Here is a 22,765-nt window from a genome sequence, read left to right on the forward strand (position 1 = left end):
CTTGTCATTTACCCTGGAGAGCACCTGTTATAAATAGACAAATTTGAGCCTTGGCTTGATGATAAAGTCGATCTGACATACAGTTTTAATGTGTATTAATGTATATGTTTTTCAACTGTCATTGTAGTGTCATGGTTTGGGATTTTTTTGATTATACAACTGGCACTGCAGCCATTTCTTTGAAATAAGAATGAAATGGCACTCTCACCCAGCTTCCACTAAGGCAGGGGTCAAGTCGTGTCAGTTTGTTGTGCTAACACTGTGTGTAAAGAGAGTGCAATTACACAATACATTGAGCAAGAGACAGGAACAAGAAAAGTGCTCTTCGTGTCTGTTACAATGTGCAATCCTTTAGTGACTGTCTTAAGACTTTAGACCTTTTAGACTGTCTTTAGTATACAGTTGCTCTTTTTCCAATTAAAGCTGTATTCACTTCTCCACTCATTTGGCAGGATGACAAGATAGACTGTCAGGTATCTAGATACTTAGTCGGTGACGCTGGAAAGTGGCTAAGCTAAGTGTCAAATATCTGGTACGGAGGAGGTTTAAAGGAAGGCTGAACTCACTCATTGTTTGTGTGTAATTACTTGCTGAATATTTAATTTGAATGCCAAGAATAGGCAGATTTCCACCGCATGTTTGTTGTTTATAGAAAATGATCATAAATCATTGATGGATTTGTAGCTATTTTTAAATGAGCTGTAACCCTTTATTAGGTACTGTATGGTTTTAACTGTGTTGTTGAAACTCTTGAAGTTGTTTTTGTTTTTTTCAAGCACCTTTGGGGGATTCTGAGAAAAACCATATGCCTCAGGTTAGCAAATTATCTTTTCACCTTAAGAGGTGAACAGACAAGAATTCCCATACTTCGTAACAACATGGCATGCCTTAGCATGTCTTAGCTTTGATCCCTTAATTAGACGTTGGCAATCTATTGTCCCTTAAAGATGCCATCTGCTATTCGGTTTTAAAATTATACCCCCTCGCTTCCGTGCTCCGTGCACTGTGTTGATTGGCAGGGATTGTTTATGGCTCGGTCCGAGCCACTGTTTTTCCCATTTACAGAGCCAGGGCTGTGTACAAGCACCAGAGGCTTTTTGAGCACAAACGCTGAAGGGACAGCTAGGAGACTGTGAGGAGCAATTTGTTGAATTTGACAAAAAGTGTATGGAATTGAAATCTCTGACCCCCCTTTAAGGTAGATTCACTCATGATCTGAAACAGCCTTTTTTATGGAGAAAAAAAAAACAAACATTTGTTGCAGTGACTTTGTATTGTGTAACTTTTGCATTGACACACTTTTTCCTGAACATGAGACAGATGTCATGATCCTTGAAATACATCATAACTTGACAGGATGGCTTGACAGTTCAAACCTGCATGCCATTTTGGTTGTATGACAGACATGTCTTTTGTGATTGAATACATTCCAAGTTCCATTCCAAGTCATCACATAATCTCAAAACAGATGACAGTTATTTCCCCTGAAACTAAGTGATTAGTAGAGTTTTGGTTTCGGTGACAGTTCTGAGAAATCACCTGTTGTTGTTTTTGTTTTAAAAAGTTTCAGGTGAAACGTGGCTGCATTCCTTCGGCTCTGAAGGTCAGATTGTCTTTATCCAATTGAAATGGCTATGAAAATTCAATTTGGATGGCATTTTTAAGCCTGTGGTCTTATCCTCAAACAAAAGTCAGGGCCCGACTGTAAAATTGAAGAGACAGCCTAGCCTCTCCATTCAACGTGCTTTGAAAGTCCCACATGATTAGCCTAGCGTTGTCTTACCACAGAAACCAATTCAATGTTAATACCAAAACTATGCCTATTGTTCGAAGTCTTATCAAGTTCTGGCAGTAGGCAGTTGTTATTTAAAAACACTTGCAAAAATGTATGACTGCTGAATCTATTAGTTGTGACGTTGAATATGTTAACCCCGCCTCTTCTCCCTTATCAGGACTCGACGGGCAGGGCATGTTGAGCCGCACATTGTCTTGGAACTCCGAGGAAGCGAACAAGCTTGAGGTTGAGCTGAGCAGTGAAAGAATGTAGCTAGACAGTTCATGCATATGCGACGCAAGTTGCCAAGAGCACCGTATAACTTCCCCCGATGGCTTTCGCCAACGTCAGATGGTGATTATGCCTAGTGCCGACTCCGTTACGGGAAGAAGTTTACCAGAAGTAGAGAAATATCAGCTGGATAGACACCAAGCGGTAAGTTTTCAATCTGATTTTGTCATCATTACAGTGCCTGTATCATTGCATTGTGTTCGAGGGAGAGGCTGTTGTACAGTGTTCTTTCATTTGATCATCATATTTACACCCGTGTTACTCTCTGCTTTTGAATTCAAGTTCAGACAATTGCTTGGGAATTGATGTAGCCTAATATTGTGTTATGAAAGCAATATGCCCAATGCGCTGGGTGTAGGCTAATAACTCTTGGCAGGCAGGACATTTGAGTCCGTCGTAGCACCGTTATAGTTTAGTATCTATAAACGAGCCTGTATCCAACCATCAAAAGCATTATCTTTAGACACCTCTCAACCCCCTCTGACTTCTTTTGACGTTCTCTTTTCTGATTGTTTCAAAGGGCTGTCAGTTTTACCGCATATTCGGAGGGTCTCAGTGTTTACATTGCCTGACTAACCTGAGTTTTTTTAGGTTTTTTTTTTTTCAAATGTTTTAACAATATCTGGATTGACCAATAAATGTGAAGAGCTGCCTGTCTACGTATACTCCTTATTTCGTCGACACGTTATAAGTTAAATTAGTATTAGATCTTCAGATGACCAATTTATTTTTTAGACGCCCTTTAGCTGTTATGATTCTCTCTCGAAAACACAAATCCTATTTGGCATCTGGGCGGTGTGATCATATTTCATGTAAGCCCATGCATTGTCAAACTCATTCATCAAAGAAATGAAACCGTGAATTTAGATTGTAAAGTTCATAACTGGTTCAGTATTCTGCAGTACCAAGTGATGTTACCAGGGGGGTTGATATGGTCCCACGTTGGAAGGAATTGGACAGCAGTTGTGGTTTGTGGGCTTGCCGATAGTCAGCTGAGTCCCTTAAGGGTCATAAGGTGCAGCGCTTTAATTGCTAAAGACACTTTAGCCCTGTTATGTCTTCTCTATTCATCTTACACCAGTCTTGTTGCAGACATCTGTTCGGGGGTTTAGATATGAGTGATGGCACTAAATGGTCTTGGCATAACATGAGAGGGCTGACTGTCTACCATCCAGGACTTTTAGAAAGCTTTCATTGATCTCATCGTACACTTGCACTGCACAAGGATAGTTTCCTCGAATTTCTAGCCACAGACTCACACAGAACACGCAGCCATTAGCTTCAGTTCAAACCCACAGTGGGTTGAGAGGCCAACAGTGATGTGACATTCTTGCAAGAGTGCTAATTTGTCTACTCTTGGCCTAGTGGAAACCTTTCCCAGTGGGACTGTCAAGCAACCTGTATACTCAACAACAATCATCTTTCTAAAACACTGTTAATATTCAGCACCTGTTTTAAGGGCAGACAACAGTGCCTGAATTGCTTAAACTAGGCTAGTGCCATTAATGAATGAAGATTGGACAATATCACTGGATAACGTTTCTTTTTCCAGCGAGATACCTGGAGGAGCAAAAACCTTTGGCACAACAAGGAATGTCTGGGTTGCACTGAAGACATAATTTGCTTTGTTTTCTGTCTTTGTCTCTCTCCCTCTTTCTCTCTTTCTTTCTTTCTTTCTCTCTCTCTCTCTCTCTCTCTCTTTCTCTCTTTCTCTCTGTCTTTAAACTGCCACTCAGCCCTATCATGCTTGTTCCTCAAAGCAGAGGGAGCAGCACCATAGGGTAATAGGTTATTGATTCGTTTATTTGGCCAGAGCTGCCGGGCGGGGCCCCCGGGAATGAGCCAGAGGTCACTCTGCATTAAGTAGAACCCCCTTACTGGTCAGCCATGAGCTGCGAGGTGTGATTTGTGTCTCTTGTCATGGAGGCCTCCTGCTTCTCATGGGAACTCCTGCTGATAGGGGTGTGTGTGTGTGTGTGTGTGTGTGTGTGTGTGTGTGTGTGTGTGTGTGTGTGTGTGTGTGTGTGTGTGTGTGTGTGTGTGTGTGTGTGTGTGTGTGTGTGTGTGTGTGTGTGTGTGGGTCTAGAGGGTTGTTTACCTGCCAAAGCTCTCTCCTCTCCCTCACTGAAAGTCTTTAGTTGATGTGGTTGACTTTCCAGAAAGATGAGGAGGGTGGTGCCCAAGTGGGTGGGTTTACACGAAGGGGCCTCTTTACACGAATAATGCCCAACCCTTTGGGCCTTTCACATGTGTGGTTCTTCATGGCCCATCCAGCTGTGGCCACACATGAGACCTGATTTGGATGTGTGTGTGTGTGTGTGTGTGTGTGTGTGTGTGTGTGTGTGTGTGTGTGTGTGTGTGTGTGTGTGTGTGTGTGTGTGTGTGTGTGTGTGTGTGTGTGTGTGTGTGTGTGTGTGTGTGTGTGTGTGTGTGTGTGTGTGTGTGTGTGTGTGTGTGTGTGTGATGTAGGCTGTGTGTTCTCAACTGGGTGGGAATGTTTCTGCTCCTCTGCAGGGACCCTGATGTGGTAAGCTGGACTGTGTGGATAGCTGTGAGCTTTGGGGGCCGAAGAGGAGAGCGATGATGTTGTCTAGTGTCCGCTCAACTTCGTTCATCTCTCTCTCTCTCTCTCTCTGCTCTCTGCTCTGTGTCTTGTTCTTTGAGCAGATCTATCTGTGTTCCTCTATGCCAGGGAGGGATGATTCTCATCTGGGCTGATGCACTCATCAGCCCAGATGAGAATCATCCCTCCCTGGCATAGAGGAACACAGATAGGGGAAACTGGGTACAGTTGGAACTTGCTTAATTTCTCAGCTCGTGTCTTGTGTAATGCAATGAAACTCGCAGACAACATGGCATCAGTATGCTACATTCAAAATGTCAGCATTTGTGTGTCAATGTTGAGCAGGATTTTGACAGCGAAATGAACGTGTTATGACAGGAACACAAGTAAAAAGTGCAAGCTAGCCTCTTTTGCAAAAATGTGATACCCTTGTAAGCGACTCACTGGCATTTTGAAAAAAAATTGCTGTAAAGACTACAATTCCCAGAAAAAATCACCACTGTTTGGGTTTGAATAATGCATGGCTGTTGCGGTAAATGTTATTTAACTTTTTACTTTACCCTAAAAGTGGCATGTTGCAGTCCTCGGGCACTGTTACAACTATCCCTGACGTGACAACTAAAATGTGTTGCATATATGTTAAAATGAAAGGTGTCACTTGGCGATAAAAAGTACAAAAAGCAAAAAGTGTTTCAACTGTACCTGGTTACAAAGCCTCTCTCTCTCTCTCTCTCTCTCTCCCTTTCCCCCTCTTTAGCATAATGTTTTGACAAGTAGGTAGAGCTGTGTGTAATATCAAAACACCCAAGTTTATTAATGATGCATGGTCTGCACTGCCTCTCTGGTAGTTTCTGGTTTGTTTATGCATGAGGCATATAATGTTAATTGGTGAAGTCACATGGGCTATCCTGCTATCTTTTTATGACCATGCAGTCCTCTACTGAGGTCCCTTTAAACCCACAGACTACAATCTTGAAACCAGAAGAAATGACAGAAGCACAGCTCAAAGCACTGGGGTGGAAGCGCTTTGAATGACAACCTTATTAAAATAGTACTTGCGTAAAGCCTTAAGCCTACCTGCCAGCCAGCTTGTGAGCCAGGCACATTAACACAACTGGCTAATCAGTTCTGTTGTGTGTAGTGTGTGTTTTTACAGAGACTGAGGTGGGCAAGATGGAACTCTTGTCTTTCTCCTCTGTTGCTCTTAGGTGCTAGTGCCCGTAGTGGTGGTCTAGAGGGGATGTGATTGAAAATTCTCAGCATTGAGATGGCTTTTATTTGCTCTCATTAAGGTTTTGTATGAGTGTAAACGTCTTTGAGACAAAAACCTGCCTCGCTTGCAGTTTTAGGCATTTATCAGTTCCTCTTGGTCCATCTCTTGGTTACCTGAAACAGTGCCAGACCCATAAATTATTATCTTACTTACTGAAGTGGTAGCCATATGCATATGAATATTTGGAAAGACAGACAGAGAGAAAGAAAGAGAGAGAGAGAATGACAAGAGAGGCCGGTGTGATTTAATAGTGTCTTCAGCTCACTGGTGACTTGGCGCTTGCCCATTTGGGTTGTTTATCACGGCTGAGGCATCAATGGATCCCCGCTCCCTGGTTCTTCTCTGATTTACGGAGGTCTACAGATTTATCTCCTCCCATTTATTAAGCCTCGCATTCCACAGCCCCAACTGGTCTGGACAGGTTTCTCAACTCTCTGCTGGCTGGAACTATGTGTGGTCATGCCACAGGCTACAAGAGCAGATGTTTTTGTCTGTAGGCAAGTTCAAGTTTAGCTGGATTGTTTAATGGTACATTTTGCTGCTTTGCTGCCCCCCCCCCCCCACACACACACACCCCACACCCCAAACCAGGAAAAATATTTTGAGAGTAAACAGACCATTTTAGAGTTCTGAAAATGTGTGATCTTTTTAGATCTACAAATCTAGAATGATTTCTTCGCGGATACCAACTCTTTACCACTCCATCCCATTGAAGGGGGGGGGGGGGGGGGGGTTGTACTTTTCAGTGCACCAGAACAAAAGATTTTATTTTTCTCACCCTCACCCACCAGAACCGAATCTACACGCTTGCTTGCCTGTCTGCCTGTCTGCATGCTTGAGAGGACGCCACTTTGAATCCTGGCTGGGTCGCTAACAAAGCTGTTTCATTCACCTACTGTCACTGCGGACTTTCATGTGCTAATTTGGGGCTTATGAGATTGTTTTTAGGACTTGGCTTATGGGGTATGGAGGCAGTATTATTGAAGGCTGTTGATATGATCTATCCACTGTCTCAGTTCCAGTGGAGGCTGGAGATGATGGGGGGGCAAGATGAGGGGATCTCTCAGAGGAGAGGGCGAGAGAGAGCCGAGGCCAGCGGCACGCAGATCAGAGGAGAGGGCGAGAGAGAGCCGAGGCCAGGGGCATGCAGAGGCCGCCTAGAGGGCTGAGGAGATCAGGGGAGAGGGCGAGAGAGAGCCGAGGCAAGGGGCACGCAGAGGGATCTCTCAGAGGAGAGGGCGAGAGACAGCCCAGGCCAGGGGCATGCAGAGGCCGCCTAGAGGGCTGAGGACTGAACGGCTGGTTTGTCTGGAGAGGAAAGCCATGAAAGGCTTCCTCTGTTTCTCTCTCCCTTTCTCGCTTACTCATTCTTACGTTCTCTCTCTCTCTCTCTCTCTCTCGACCCCCCTCCCCCTTTCCCTCCCCAATGCTGCTCACTAAACCTGATATAAACTGCTGAACTGGTCTTGTGTAATTCCTCATTCCAAAACGCAAAAAAAATCATGTTCATGAGAACAACAAACTGTCGACGGGAAGCTCTGTTGTTCTCAAAGTTTGGAGAAGACCTGCCGCGCCAGTGTGTCATGTTTATAGCCCTCCCGAGCGTAATGCCAGCTTTAGATTTGTGACGCCTCTGAAGCGTGCTTTTTTTTTTCTTCATGAAGATAAAAGGCAGTCATGCGCAACGAAAGCCTCTTCCTAGCCATCAGTTATCATTTCAGTACAGCCACTTGTCTTCAAAACGAGATCTGTGATAGCGCCCAGTATGCGGCTGCCGCTATCTTTGTGTAACAGGCGAGCAGAATTTTTTTTTTTTTTTTTTACGCCCTCAGAGATAAGGAAAATATACATCCACAAGTCCATGAATGAACTGTTTAATTATCACAGGCAGCCATTGAGGATCACTGTGGGTGTGGGTGTGCCACACTGGAACCTGACACTGACAGTTTCGGGAGCCAGTCAAATCACCTATTACAGCTTCTTATAAAATCAAGCCCAGTAATCCTCAACGCATGATGAGTCACACCAAAACACGGCACAGGTGCTTTCCATCCCCGGAGCAGAGCAGAGCCGAGCCGAGCCGAAACCAGCAGAGCGGGCCCTTCCAGCCCAGGCTCAGTATGCTGGAGGTGAATGGGCTCAGGTGACGCATACTGTAGTTCCGTGTGTTCTTGAAGGCTACTCATCGGGAACTCTTCCCAGGAGAACCGGTTCCGCATGCATACTGAGCCACCTATGTGAAGTGTACTGCTTCAGGAGAAAGAAGGAAGGTGCGTGTGCGCGTGTGTGCGTGTCCGTGTGTGTGTGTGAGTGTGTGAGCGAGAGAGACATAACTGATTAGCTTCATGGTGAAAGCATGACCACTGCTCGATGACTGCACTCTAATCATGTGAACGGCCTGATGACGATCATGATTCACAGCATGAGAATGGTATCCTTCCCAGAGTCCCCATCACTTGAGCTGAAGCGTGAACACCAGCGTAATTAAATACTAATAGCATGACGTCAGTGCCAATGAAGAATCCCCAGGCTCCTTGGACAACAGATCCTTTTCACAGCTTGATCTGTTGTTGTTGTTTTTTTTTTTATGTTAATCTCTCACTCTAATCTAATAAAGTGTATCAAATGTACCCCCCCCCCCCCTCTCTCTCTCTCTACATCTATGTTAGAGGTCTGGATTCAATCCAGTCCAGCTCTGCCCCTCAGCTGTCACAGTCTAAATCCCTGAACTCCCACTGAACATTTGGTTGGCTAAACAGACTGTGGGGGTAAAATACCCAGAATGGTCCAGGTTAGGTGAGGTGACAGAGGAATGAGGTTTACAATTTTTTGTGTCCACACGCCCACATACAAATCATTGTAATGCTGGGGAGCAAGTACCACACAAGTAAGATTAGTGCCGTCGGGGCCTTTGTAATGGACTTTCCAGAGCAGCAGATTTGTTTGCCAGTTTGATGAGTATTTGCTGTTCTTTCTGATCAACAGGGTGCTGCTGCTGCTGCAGCCTTGGCTGTTATAGAGAAATGTTCTGTATTCAGGGCTTATGCTTCATGTGCGTGCGTGTGTGTGTGTGTGTGTGTGTGTGTGTGTGTGTGTGTATGCATGCTTGTGTGTGCAATAGAGAGATGTTCTGTATTCAGGGCTTATGCTTTGTGTGCGTGTGTGTGTGTGTGTGTGTGTGTATGTGTGTGTGTGTGTGTGCGCATGTGCGTGTGTGTGTGCACGTAGGTGACATTTTTTTTTTTGCATGTCTAGAAGAGGCACTCTTGGAGAAAAAAAAAAAATGGTAGCCTGTGCAAGCAGTTCTGAGGAAGCCAGCCCTGCAAAGAAAGGGGTAATTCCAGTGAAAGTGATGGATCACATCTTTCTCCCTAAAGGACCCAGACAGCCTCAGTTCTCTTGAATGGTTAGCGTAAGCCATGTTTGGTGTTGGAGTCGAATCTTTCTGTGTCGGGCAACGCCTCAGTTCAGTGAGAGTGCGAGGGAGAAAATGCTGTGAATTAGCCTGCAACAGTTCAGGATTGACTACATCAGCGCACTGTTCAGGAAAGCCATTAGAAAAAGATGGATTACCGGTTTAGCTCGTTTCGAATGGGTGGCTGGATGAAGCCAGGCAGGTAATGGGTCTTGCTACAAATCACAGTTCAATTAATGGTTTGCTTTCGTGGGTCACAGACCGCATGGCTTCAGTTAAGGGAATCCATACCCAGATACAGTGGGGAAAATAAGTATTTGAACCCCTGCCGATTTCGCAAGTTTGGCCACTTGCAAAGAAATGTGTGATACTTATTTTCTGCATCAAATACAAATAAAGTCATAAATGTTATAAAATGCAGTTTTCTGGATTTGTTTGTTGATATTCTATTTCTCACTGTTAAAATACACCTACCATTACAATTATAGATCACACATTTCTTTGCAAGTGGCCAAACTTGCGAAATCGGCAGGGGTTCAAATAATTATTTTCCCCACTGTAAAAGAGTTGACCTCTGTTTTAGTGATGAGAATATCAGTGGCCGTGAGAGCACGGAGTTGATGATCTCCTCCGTTGTTGTGTTGACTGTGCTGCCATTGGGTTCATTTGTCCATCGCGCTGCGGCTCTCTAATGACGGCTGATTAATTCCATCCTGTTTGTTTCCGACTTTGGTGGTGTGAAGCCATGCTGGCATCTGGGGTGTGTCTATGTTCATATTTGTATGTTTAGGTGTTGGGGGGGGGGGGGGGTGTGCTTGTTCAGTCTGTTGTAATCAGTGTCCTGTGGAGAGAGACCGAAAGAAGGAAGGAGGCTGTAAGGAAATCAAATGGAAGAGAGAGAGAGAGAGAGAGAGAGAGAGAGAGAGAGAGAGAGAGAGAGAGAGAGAGAGAGAGAGAGAGAGAGAGAGAGAGAGAGAGAGAGAGAGAGAGAGAGAGAGAGAGAGAGAGAGAGAGAGAGAGAGAGAGAGAGAGAGAGAGAGAGAGAGAGAGACCGAGAGACCGAGACCCTGGGAAGGACAAACAAGAGAAAAAGGCCCTGTTGTGACGGGTCACACTGTGCTGTTGTGATGGCTCACAGTCTGCTGTTTTTCAGGCTCGACTGGCAGGTCGTCTAATTGCGGTTCCCCTCACCTGCCGCCCTAATGCTGCATGTTCAGACCAGCCTTAGAGGGCAGCCATTCAAACACAAAAGCTAATCCAAGGGCGTGTGTTCCATGTGTTTTTGTGTGTGTGTATGAATGTGCTCCATGTGTGTGTGTGCTTGTGTGTTTATGAATGTGCTCCATATGTGTGTGTGTGTGTGTGTGTGTGTATGTATGTTTGAGATGTTTGACTTGGCTTGTTGGTTTAGGTGCTGAGTGGAGATTTGGGTCAGCCCGTGATGTGTGCTGATTTTCTCTGGGTGTGTATGTATGTTCATCTGAGGCTTCCCTTCTAGCAGGCTGTGTGTTCTAGTCTGGCTGTAATGAATTTCCCTTTGCAAGATTAACCTGTTAAGCTTTCAGTTTAGGGAACTTCATTGTTTTGTTCTTTCTCTTTTTTTATTTGTGTGTGCGCATGTGTGTATCAGTGTGTGCGTGTCATGGTATGCGAATGTGTGTGTGTGTGTGTGTGTGTGTGTGTGTGTGTGTGTGTGTGTGAGTGTGTGTGTGTCTGTGTGATGTGTGGGTTTGCGCTGCTTTCAGCAGAACTCGGTCAAAGCTGTCTTATCCCCTGGGGCATCCGTTGAGGACATTGGCAGTTGAACTTCACGCCATGTTAGTCTCAAGACATCAGTGCACATCCTCAGCTTTCAGGGGAGAGACATTCTCCTAACGGGCTTCGTCTCGTGCAGCAGAGACACTGCAGCCACCAGTACACCACCAGCCTTCATTTAAAGGGGGACATGATTTCTTTTTTTTCAGCTGCCAACTGTCTAGCAGTCCACGGCCCGACTTGGGTGTCTTTGCTCTAATGCTTCCAGCCTCTCTAGCTAATGCTGTGCGCCTGCTAGTCAAGTGCAGTGATGTGAGCAAAGGGAATAGATTTCTGAAGGTCACCTAGGACATAGATGTCGGTTAGACCGATGATGCATCGTCAGGTCCCTGTGGTTCTAGGGTTATGGCTTAGAAAGGGTTAGAAAGGGGTTAAAAGCATGTGCCACAGACGTGACTTGAAATATATAGCTGAAAAATAGCCTCAAGTAATTTGCAGCCTCAAGTAATTTGCAGCATTTTCAGTTCAAATTAGTTTTTGTACTCCATTACTTCCACAATAGCTGAATTGCTTTGTGCATCGGCAGGGTGCAAAAAAATTACGTTTTAATGGCCTCAGTTATGAGAACATTAGAGAGAGCTCTGCTGCGCTGCAGAGAGACATCTCACTTCTGTTTTTGTGTTGGTGTGGCCAGGCAGCCACCAGTGTACATTAAGGTTATTTTTAGTTTTGGTGTGAAGGGGTTTGTAGATGTGCCTGAACTTATTATTCGTTTAGCCAATATTACTATCTGAAGCAACACACAGTCCAGGAAGGGTTTACTTGTGTGTGTGTGTGTGTGTGTGCACAAACGTGTACGTGTGTGCTCGCACAGAGTGCGTTTCCTCAGTCCCTCCTCTCATGTCACAGGCTCAGTCCATATATACATCACATCCATGAGCAGCGGCTTACCCAGAGACTCTCAGCTGCATGGACGCTGATAGCAAGAGTGGTGCTTTAAAAGCCATTTTGACCCTGAATGGTATAGAGGAGCGTAGAAGAGTACATTCTTGTCTTCCTGGTGGACGTAAGCACTACTCCCCTCATGTACTCGTGATAATATAATGCCAAAGACACCCCAGCACCATTTACCATGGCTGTTTTCGGTTAGATTCAGCACTGCTGCCTTGAGCTCTGTTTTCATGTGCCATTGGATTGGTATAGACATTTCAAGGACAGTAAATCCGTTCATCACTTCCACTCACGTTCAGGCCACACTCTGTCATGGTTGAGCATAGACTAACGTACCTATCTTTGTAATGTAATATATTGTATCTTTGTGATATATGTCTGGCTCCACAAAATTAAAGATGCAAATTAAAGAAGTATTTTCGGTGACTTAAATTATTACAAAGAAATGATACATTAATGTCTACACACCTCATCAGTTTGAGCCGTTGTATAAATGTAATTACTGTCATAAAATGGTCCCCTGAGATTGTCTGCCTTGACCTCCGAGGCGCTCGCTCTGTTGCAGCAGTGTCTACCTGTCTCCCTCCCAGAGTTGAACACATCCATTAGCGGTTGTTTTGGTGGCAATGTGAAAATGAAATTCCTAAATGACGACTTTTGCTGCAGGGAAACGGAAATTGAGTTTCCTGACACAGCTGACATTATTAGATATGCCTTTTTATTTGACTAGTCATTTGAATGGTGAGAGTCTCCAGCAGTGTCAACAACAGGACATGGCTGGCTAGTGCTACTGCTTCTACTTTTAATTATAGTTGGAAATGATTATTCTTTTGCCGTGTACAAGATGATAGGTGTGTTTCGTTTTGTATTTGAATGATGCGTTGTATTTAAATGTATTGTGAGGTAATGAAGTGAGGACAATAGCCGTGCAGGCAAATATGGCTGTCATCTGACCGTGTTCATTTGCATTCTTTGAAAGATGATGAAGGAAATCATCGTTCACCCATCTAATTACGATCACATCACATACCTGTAGGTGATTAGAATTGAGTCAGGGAAGACTAGACTAGACTAGACTAGACACCCCACTCCCTCTTCACAGACAGCCCTCGGCTCACCTCCTCAGTCTGCCTGGGAAAAGCCCCAGCCATCAGCCAGTCATTATGTAAGCTTCCACAGGCACTCCTCACGCCCTGCCCGTTATGGTGGCCTGATTCAGTCAGTAGAGGATGGAGGGAGATGGTCATGTGCCTTGCTTGTTCAGCCTCCTTCTACCTCTTGTAGCCCCCAGGCTTTCCTCTCCACTCAGGTTATGTGAGAACACACACACACACACACACACACACACACACACACACACACACACACTGCCTCAAGAACAAAAGAAAAGGCTGAGTTCCCATACGTCTGAACATGGACGCAAAGCTAGCTTTGTTGTGTGTGTCTGTGTGTTTTCCCTTTGGCTGGTCCATGACATGACCACTTTATACATGCCACTGTGTCAGGGCACATGCACATATGCTTGCATTCAACACCACACACAATCCACACACACACACACACACTTTCCCTTCCATGTTCAATGCCTTGGGCTGGTGTGTATTTTCTTCCCGGCGGCGTGTGTGCCACGTCAAGCGTGACGGTCAGGTTTGTAATGAATCCCGCTGTGAAACCGACCTGACACAGATGTCAGGATATGTCGCCCTCCCCCTCGGACAGTTAATCGGGCAATGATGTATGCACTAACAAGATGATTTCACACTTTCATAAATAAATAATAACTTATCACGCAAATTACCGTGTTGGACTCCTCAGTCTAATTCTGGCTGAAGACTGGCTTTTTACGGGCTTGAGGAGTCTAGACACTTGTGACAGAAGAATGTAATAGCTCCTGCATTCACCATAATAGGCTATCAGACCCACAGCATTTTCCCCATGAGAATTAGGCTTGTTGTTTGAATTGAATAATGACTATATTGGGATCGAGGACACATAGTCCGAAAGAGGGAAGGAAAGTGGGAGATAAAGCCAAGTGAACGCATCGGAGATGGGTTCTTAATTCTGTCTCCCGACCCTTATTTGATATATATAGTCTCTCACATGGTGAGGCGTCTGTTCAATGCAGTGCCTTATCTATTGTCAAAAAGGTCTGCTTGGTAGGAGAGTAGCGTCTCATCTTGCCGTAATAGAGTAAGATGTCAGAGATGAAAGTGTCTAATCTGTGGCTGGGGTGCCCCTCGGGTCTGCCGCTTCATTTCCTCTCTCCTCTGCTGTTTTTAGACTGCCGCCGAACGCTGACTCAGCAGAAAAAAAAAAGTTGCCTAAATCAGTATTGTCCCTCAGACGCAGACGCAGTGCCGGTGTTTGTGTTGCCAGACGTTCGCCGGCTGTCGCACTAGTGCTTGATGTGAAACGAAAGAAAGAGAAACGGGGGAGGGGTGGGGCCGAAAAGGAGAAGAAAAAGAAACAAAGTGTACGGATATCAGCACATTTAGTCATGCCTTCACTTCTCTCTCCTTCTCTTCCGTCTGTGTCACTTGACCTTGCCATGTTGGGGGGGGGGGTGGTTTGGGTGCAAAGCTGCCTTGCTTGTCTTAGACCAGTTGGCTGTGTCCGCCCGCACTGACCCCAGTCCTGTAACTGGTGATGTGATGCATAGCCAAAGCAGTCAAACTCCCATATTGAAGTTGCAAGTGCTCTCTCCATCTCTCTCTCCATCTCTCTCTCTGTCGCTCTCTCTCTCTCTCTCTCTCTCTGTCTCTCTCGCTCTCTGCTCTGGGCTTCTTTCCAGATCAGCCGTATTGCATTAATCAACTGAGGAGTGTCTGATGAAGTCATATCCTGTGTGTGTGTGTGTGTGTGTGTGTGTGTGTGTGTGTGGTTTTGGCCCTCTTCTTCACCACCTAGCCCCAGAGGAATGACTGAAACGGGCTTTGGCAGTCTTGCCTCGTCCGCGACTTTTTAATTTCGCTTCCTTCGGTGGCTTTCCGCTCACCGACCTGAGAGGACCACAACCTCTGCCAAGGACACAAATAACTTTGGCCACTCTGTCAGCCAGCAACTTTTCTGAAGATCGGCCTGGCGGCATGATGTAAAGCCCTCTGTTCCATCTGTCTAAACATTAACACGCACGTTTAGCCTTTTGAACTCTGTCCATAGTTCCCTCTGGCCGAGGCAAAGGGCAGGGACTCCGCTCTACATCATGGGGTCCGTCGCTTATACATTTTTCGTGAACCCGTGAATTGTTCCTTTTAATGTTTTGTATGCATGAGGAAATGTATTCTTTTCCACCTTTTTAGTTAACCCAGCGTAAAACATTTTTATTTTTGTGTAGACAACATGCTTGGTATTGGTGAATTGATTTGGTCCACAGAAACTGGAAATGGACCTGTGTACACATGCCTCTCCAAAAATCTGTAACATGGCGATTCACCATGAGGATCCTGCCATGGCTTGTGATTGGATCTCCGCAGTAGACTGGCACAAGAAGCAGATCTAGGGCAATCTGCACTATGAACCAGAGGCCCTTTACACTCTCAACAATCTGCACTATGAACCAGAGGCCCTTTACACTCGCTCAACAATCTGCACTATGAACCAGAGGCCCTTTACACTCTCAACAATCTGCACTATGAACCAGAGGCCCTTTACACTCTCAACAATCTGCACTATGAACCAGAGGCCCTTTACACTCTCAACAATCTGTGGGGTCTCTGGGATCACCCAAAGCACATTTTAGAATCGGATTAGCAACCTGATGACAAATTATGATTATGATTTCAATGTGGTCTATTATCTCCCTCCCTGACACACACACACACACAGAGAGAGAGACACACACACACACACAGAGACACACACACACATTAGTCGTCATTCAGCTTCATTCAGCTGTCCAGTGTTCTCATGCACTGCTATGGGGTAAAACTCACTTTTCTCCATGTGCAGTCCAAGGCAGCCACTACTTGAGCTATGACTCGCTCGGATCTCTCGATGAGACCGCAGTAGTCAACCAACCAACTGTTCAAGTGTTAATCACTGCCCTTTGTAGAGCGGTACTCCATCCTTAATTAACACTAAAAGAGAGGCCTGCTTACTACAGGACTGTCGACTGAACAAAGACTGGCTGTTATTTATCCACCATTGAGGGTGCAGCACTGTTTTCGGTATCCGCTGCCTGAATTTGCAGAGGTGCAGGTAAATAAGAAGAACAAATAGCACAGGGCTACACCCAGGGCTAATAATAACAAACACAGAGGGAAATGGCTCTTGTTTGTTGGGGAGGATTTCCAGCTATATGAGGAATTTGAGAAAGCTGACCTTTTTAGTGTCCTCATGCTCATCAACAGTGTGTCTGTCATTGTGCATGGTGAACACATGTGCTCTTAATCTCACATGGCCACTTGGTCTCAGTTCCTCTCTCTCTCTCTCTCCATTACTCTCTCACACACACACACACACGCACACACACACACACACACACACACACACACACACACACACACACACACACACACACACACACACACATACCTGGTCTCAAATCCATTACATGCACAATATTAGCCTTTTCTTCAGCCATTATCACTCAATTATGTTTGCCCTTTCAAACCCGCAACATAGCTTTGGCTTACTCTGATTGCTGGGCACATTGCTGTATCCACCGTACCGGATACTGATTAGCACTTTTTTTTTAAACCAGGCCCACATTTGTGTTGATATGTCACACACCAGAGGGTCTGGAGAGCTATGAATGTGAGGGCCTAGTCTAGAAGTTCACGCAAGCTCTAGAAGGAACACACTGTTTCGGCCCTAGTTTATCACCGTAACATGATTTTAGACGGTCTAATGCGATTTAGAGAGGTCTCAGAATTGTGCTAGCCCAGAACCGCCTCCCCTATGGATGGTTCACAGTGCCCGTCTTTGTCCGCTAGGCTATATGCCTACTGTCATGGTATGGCAACGCAAGGCAGGCTCTCACGTACGTGTGTTGTTTGTAGAAGAGGGGTCACTCCCAGTGCTGGGCTCACAGATCATTTTCATGGGGCTGAAATGGTTTTCACAGTCTTGCGCATTGTGCACCCATCAGCAGTAAATTGCAAACAGCTTGGAATGTTTGCTGTTAATATGACACAGTGCAATAACCCCCCAGGGAAATGTATATGCATGTATGGAAGTCTCAACAATGTGCTCCCTTGAAAAACGGGTTCCACATAACACTGTTGCAACGCAGTGCCAAAAGTCCCGGCTATTAGGTAACAAATCTCATCAGGGGCAAATCAACTGTGAGAGTAAAGCCATCACAGAGACAAAGAGAGAGACTGAGAGGGAGATACTGGTGGAGGGGGGAAGGAGTGAAAAAGAGGGCAAGAGAAAGGGGGAGGCTGAGTGGATTTCCTCCAGAATGCCATTATGTTTCGGGGCTCGTTATTGTATCGTGCCTGTTGAATAGCTTAACCTGGTCATGGACCGGGGCGTTCCGTTCCGTTCCGTGGGCTGGATACATTGTGTGCTAATGGGAGACACCAGTGGTGGTATAGCATGACTGCAAAAACAGGATGTTTTTTTGCGCGGACTGCAGTTTCCTTGAGACGGTTATAAAAGTGGAACTTGCCCAAGCCGAGACGCGAGGTCTCAGATTGTGCTCTCTGTGCATCCCTGAGAAGGAGGGGTGGACGGGAGGAAGGGGGGTTGTATGCTAGACGGGTGCTATTATGAAACAGTATGCTATGCTAACACACTCTGGCTTTTATGTAACACTTTTGAGTACCTTTGTCCTTCGACAACAGCGCTATCTTTTTCGGTAGGGCTTGTTCATGCCTGTCCACGAGATTGAGAATTCTCAAGAAATTCTCAAGAAAAACAAATGAGGTGTTGGAGTGTGTGTCACTCTTTGTGAGGCACTGAATTACTCAGGAATTCCCTTCGTATGAAATGGAAACCATTCAGGATCATCTTTAAAGAGAAGAGAATCTCAGTACAAACCAATACAAATTGCCAATGGCAAATTCCCTAATTAAGCAGCTCATCTTTGTTAGTGAAACAAAGATAAAGACTTGCATTTTTAACCTTAAGGCACACATTTTAAATATTCCTATGCATCGAGATACAAATATATATAGAGAGAATAGTGTATAGATGTTTTCAATTAGGTTATTCAGTAGTTAGAATAGTCTGTTCAGAGCTATACTAATATATGTCTAAGTATATATGTCTAAATAAATAAATAAATAAATAATGTATGGAAACTATATAGCAAATATATTACTATACAGGTAATTATCAATAGTAAAGAGATTCAGTCAAATATATCAATGTATAAATAAGGCTCTGGGCTCTTACTAATTAATGATGTACATTATTGCTATTAATATAGTAACATTAAAATATTCACACACACGCACTCACACACACACACACAATATTCTCAATTCAAATTACAATTTCAATATAAATTGTCCAAAATTCAAAATAAAATGTCCTTGTGTCTGAGTCCACCAAGCAAGCAGTGCTGCTGGAGCTGACAGTCCCGTGGGAAGATCGCTAGGAAGAAGCCTTTGAGAGGAAGCTCTCCAAGTACGCAGGACTGGTCAGTGACTGCCAGCAGGCTGGCTGGAGAGCAAGGTGTTTCCCTGTGGAGGTTGGATGCAGAGGATTTGCAGCCCGTTCCTTGGCCAGAGCCTTCAGCAGTTTAGGCATCGAGGGTGAGAGAAAGAGGAGAGCCATCCGCAGTACCACCGATGCGGCAGAGAGAGCCTCAAGATGGCTGTGGCTCAAAAGAGGGGAGCCATGGAGTCATGGTAGCTAGCTAGCCAAGCTGGGGTCTGATCAGCCCCGGCTGGGTCACCTGGAGGAGGGCGTATGATGTTGAAAGACCCGAAACGTCCAATGATCCCAGGAACATCACTGAAGATGTGTCCAGATTAGGCATCAGTAGATGTATGTACACAGGATGATGCTGATCAGTTCAATCAATTTCTCATTAACTCACTTCAAAAGGTCCAGCACCCCAGCTACTCTGGTTCAGGGTATTATTCAGGAAGAGGGACAGGAAGAAGTGGCAAAGTCCAAAGTCCAAGGGGGAAAAATCCAAATGTCCAACGAAACATCCCATAATCAAATAAAATAACAGAACCTCCAAGCTTAGGAAAATAATCGAATCTTTGAATCTTCGTTTTCGTCTTCATTTTTCTCTTCGCTGTGTTGATTTGATTGATCTGTATCTTAACTGAAATAACCATGTTGTTTTTGAACTTGCTGTTTACATTCAAATATGTGTAAATAAATATGTATTAATTAGTTTGCTTACTTTCAATACTTATTTAATATAAAGTATTAATTATAATAATTATTTGAATGATAAAATTAACTGGTTACGTGTGTGTGTGTGTGTGTGTGTGTGTGTGTGTGTGTGTGTGTGTGTGTGTGTGTGTGTGTGTGTGTGTGTGTGTGTGTGTGTGTGTGTGTGTGTGTGTCTCTCCTCAGATGGATCAGAGCGACGGCGGTTACGTGCTCAGCATCCCCGTGCCGCCCATGCGGCGCGGCGGCTCCGACACGCACCTGGAGCTGGAGCGCAGCGTGTCGTCGGCCTCCTCGTCGTACGCCGAGCTCTTCCCGGACTTCCGCCGCAGCCGCGCGGGCCTGAGCAGCCTGCAGCAGAAGATGCTTAAAGTGACGGAGCAGCTGAAGATCGAGCAGACGGCGCGCGACGAGAACGTGGCCGAGTACCTCAAGCTGGTCAACAGCGCCGACAAGCAACAGGTGGCGCGCATCCGCCAGGTGTTTGAGAAGAAGCACCAGAAGTCGGAGCAGACCATCGCCAACCTGCAGCGCAAACTGGAGCAGTACCACCGGCGCATGAAGGACTGCGAGAGCAGCCAGAACACCTCCGCATCCTCGCCCTCCACCTTGAGGCACAACGTGTCCAACGCCTCGAGCAACGCCTCGCCGCCCTGCCTGGTCAAGGGCAAAAGCGACCCCCCGAGCAGCAAGGGGGGCCTGCGAGACATGATGAGCAGCGGGCGCCACCCGACCCTGGACAAGATCAAGACCATCGGGCCGGGCGTGTCGCTCTCGCCGCCCTTCTTCTTCAGCAAGCCGCGCGAGTTTGCCAACCTCATCCGCAACAGGTTCGGCAGCGCCGACAACATCGCCCACATGAAGACCTCGCTGGAGGTGCCCTCGGGCTTTCAGCAGGAAGGGGAGGCCAGCCGGGCGCTCAGCAGCAGCACCAACACGGTGGACAAGCCCAAGTACCCCAGCGACGACGAGTGCTCTACGGGGACCTCCGTGTCGGCCGACAGCAATGGAAACCCCCTCTTGGAGCCCGCCGAGGGCCAGGGGCGTGTGGAGCTCCTGCAGGAGGAGGTGCGGGAGATCCGCGAGGTGCAGTCCAACCTGGCCGACGACATGGAGACCCTGAAGGAGCAGTTCAAGAACGACTACAGTTTTCTCACACAGGCGCTGCATGAGGAGAAATACAGGTAGGCGATGAACTCCACTGTGGCCAACGACTCCTAACTGCCCTCATACTTGGTGTAAATTGATCAGGCAAATTGATCAGGTTGTCAAATGCAACCACCCATAACGTTGGAAAAAAAAAACATCATGATGGCTCTATCTCCATGTCGATGGCTCTTTCCTCTCTCTTTCCTTGATAGATTTGAGAGGCTGGAGGACCAGCTGAACGACCTGACTGAGCTCCACCAACATGAGATGGCCGATCTGAAGCAGGAGCTGGCCAGCATAGAGGAGAAAGTGGCCTATCAGGCCAATGAGCGAGCCAGAGACCTCACGGTACCTAAGCACTCCCACCCAAATCACCACCTAAAAGAATGAATATTTCGGAGCAGAGTAAAAGCACTTCCATGGGTGCATATGCCCCTTATATTCACTCATCACTGATTCTAGATCAGTTCTTCCTCCCTCTGTTCTACCTTTTAACCTGTAAATTGACATTAGATGCAGAAAAACTCATTTCCCCTCTGTACACTCTGTACCCTCTGTACCCCTGTGTATTTCTATTTGCAGAAGTATGTGTTGCCTAGACACGCTATGTAGGCATATATATACATGTGTGTGTTTGTGTGTGTGTGTATGTGTGTGTGTGTGTGTGTGTGTGTGTGTGTGTGTGTGTATGTGTGTATATATATATATATATATATATATAGAATATATAAATATAGAATATATATATAATGTTCAGTGATATTCAGACTTGTTGTCAAGCTAACTGTTTAGGCTTGAGGTCAGGCTAACTTTTTGTTGTCAAGGTAACCATCAGCTCTGTTTTTTAACTCTGTTTCTTTTAACTCTTTCTCTCCTGCGCAGGAGGCTCTGGAGACGTGTCAGACGCGGGTGTCCAAGCTGGAGCTGCAGCAGCAGCAGCAGCAGCAGGCCGTGCACGGGGAGAGCAGCGGCGACGCGCGCGTGCTCCTGGGCCGCTGCATCAACATCCTGCTGGCGCTGGCCACCGTGGTGCTGGTGTGCGTCTCCACGGCGGCCAAGTTCACGGCGCCCATGCTCCGCAGCCGGCTGCACGTGCTGGTCACCTCGCTGGGCCTGCTGCTGCTGGCCTTCTGCTGGAAACACTGGGAGCAGCTGCAGTGCGCCCTGGAGCGTCTCATGCTGCCCGGGTGAGAGCGCCACCTTCTGGTGGGGAATGAAAACGGTTGCTCTCAGGTACTGGGAAAGGGATTATGGTTACATGGCAGCATGATGATGAAGGCAACAGCATCTTCATCACCACCATCATCATCATCATCATCACCACTAAGGGAAGAGGCCCCTACTGCTGTCAAGGGGTTTTTGGAAGGATGTCTGATGGATGATTTGGACTGTGCTCAGGGGAGTACTCTTCATAGACAGTCTGGTTGGAGGGAGATTATGAAAAATGTGAAAAATGTGATTCAGCCTCATTCTCATGTCTTTCTCTTAACTCTTTCTTTCTTTCTTTCTTACTCTCTCTATCTCTGTCTATTTTCACTCCTCTCTACTGTCGCCAGGAGATGAGATGAGATGAGATGAGATGTGTTATTCTCTAGACTAGAACAAGATTGGTGTCAGTTTGGTGGTATCTGTTTTTACTGGACCAGTTGAGAAAAGTGCAATATCTGTTACCTTTTTTTGTTTTTAGACCTTTTTTTTTAAAAAACATTCTGGTGAAATTGTGTGCATGTTTTTTAAACACTTTACTATCAAACACTCAGAGAGAGAGAGAGAGAGAGGGTTAGGTGGTGTTTATTCACCCAGTCTATTTGGACATCACTCACGGGGCCCGTTGGCGGACTCGGGTCGCCCTCTCCCGCGCTCTCCTCTCTCCTTATATGGACACCCACTGGACTCAGCCCTACACTGCGCTCAGCAATGCATCATCCCACTGACTCTACCAGTACAACCAAGAGGAAAAAATAGACTTCAAGGCAAAGATATTTTTTTTATTACTATTATTATTGTGTTCACTGTGGTCCTCACTTTACTCCTCCATTACACAACCTGCCCTGCCTGGACCAGCAGAAGTGTGGAGAGAGATCGCAGAGCCCCGACACCCTGACCTTGCTCGCTGAAGCGGGGCCGTAACTCCTCACTACTGCTCAGGCGAATGTTCGGTGCCCGACGTCAGCGAGACGGAGCAGGGTTCCTGTGGAAACATTTATTAAGACTGTGAGACGGTTCAAGCCTGTGGAGTATTTTTTATACATGTCTGGATATCCTGAATGAAATATAAGGTTCATTTTTAAGCAA

At 46.0% G+C, this 22,765-nt stretch overlaps 1 protein-coding gene across 1 annotated transcript; it reads left to right on the top strand.

The window, feature by feature from the left end:
* The first annotated feature begins 1,863 nt into the window (after positions 1 to 1,863).
* On the top strand, positions 1,864 to 22,765 carry LOC105910374 (transmembrane and coiled-coil domain protein 3-like). Its single transcript, XM_031565305.1, has 4 exons — positions 1,864 to 2,209; positions 19,508 to 20,505; positions 20,683 to 20,818; positions 21,353 to 22,765. The coding sequence occupies exons 1-4, from the start codon at positions 2,126 to 2,128 to the stop codon at positions 21,659 to 21,661; spliced, it is 1,527 nt and encodes a 508-aa protein (XP_031421165.1). The 5' UTR covers positions 1,864 to 2,125; the 3' UTR covers positions 21,662 to 22,765.

This window comes from Clupea harengus, chromosome 3, assembly GCF_900700415.2.
Source record: "Clupea harengus chromosome 3, Ch_v2.0.2, whole genome shotgun sequence".
Lineage (NCBI taxonomy): Eukaryota > Metazoa > Chordata > Actinopteri > Clupeiformes > Clupeidae > Clupea > Clupea harengus.

Excerpts from the sequence above, each read along its gene's own strand:
- LOC105910374 (XM_031565305.1), top strand. The coding sequence starts at position 2,126 with ATGGTGATTATGCCTAGTGCCGACTCCGTTACGGGAAGAAGTTTACCA. Across the intron at positions 20,506-20,682 it reads CTGCATGAGGAGAAATACAG|ATTTGAGAGGCTGGAGGACC; the intron begins GTAGGCGATGAA and ends TTTCCTTGATAG. Across the intron at positions 20,819-21,352 it reads AGCGAGCCAGAGACCTCACG|GAGGCTCTGGAGACGTGTCA; the intron begins GTACCTAAGCAC and ends TCTCCTGCGCAG.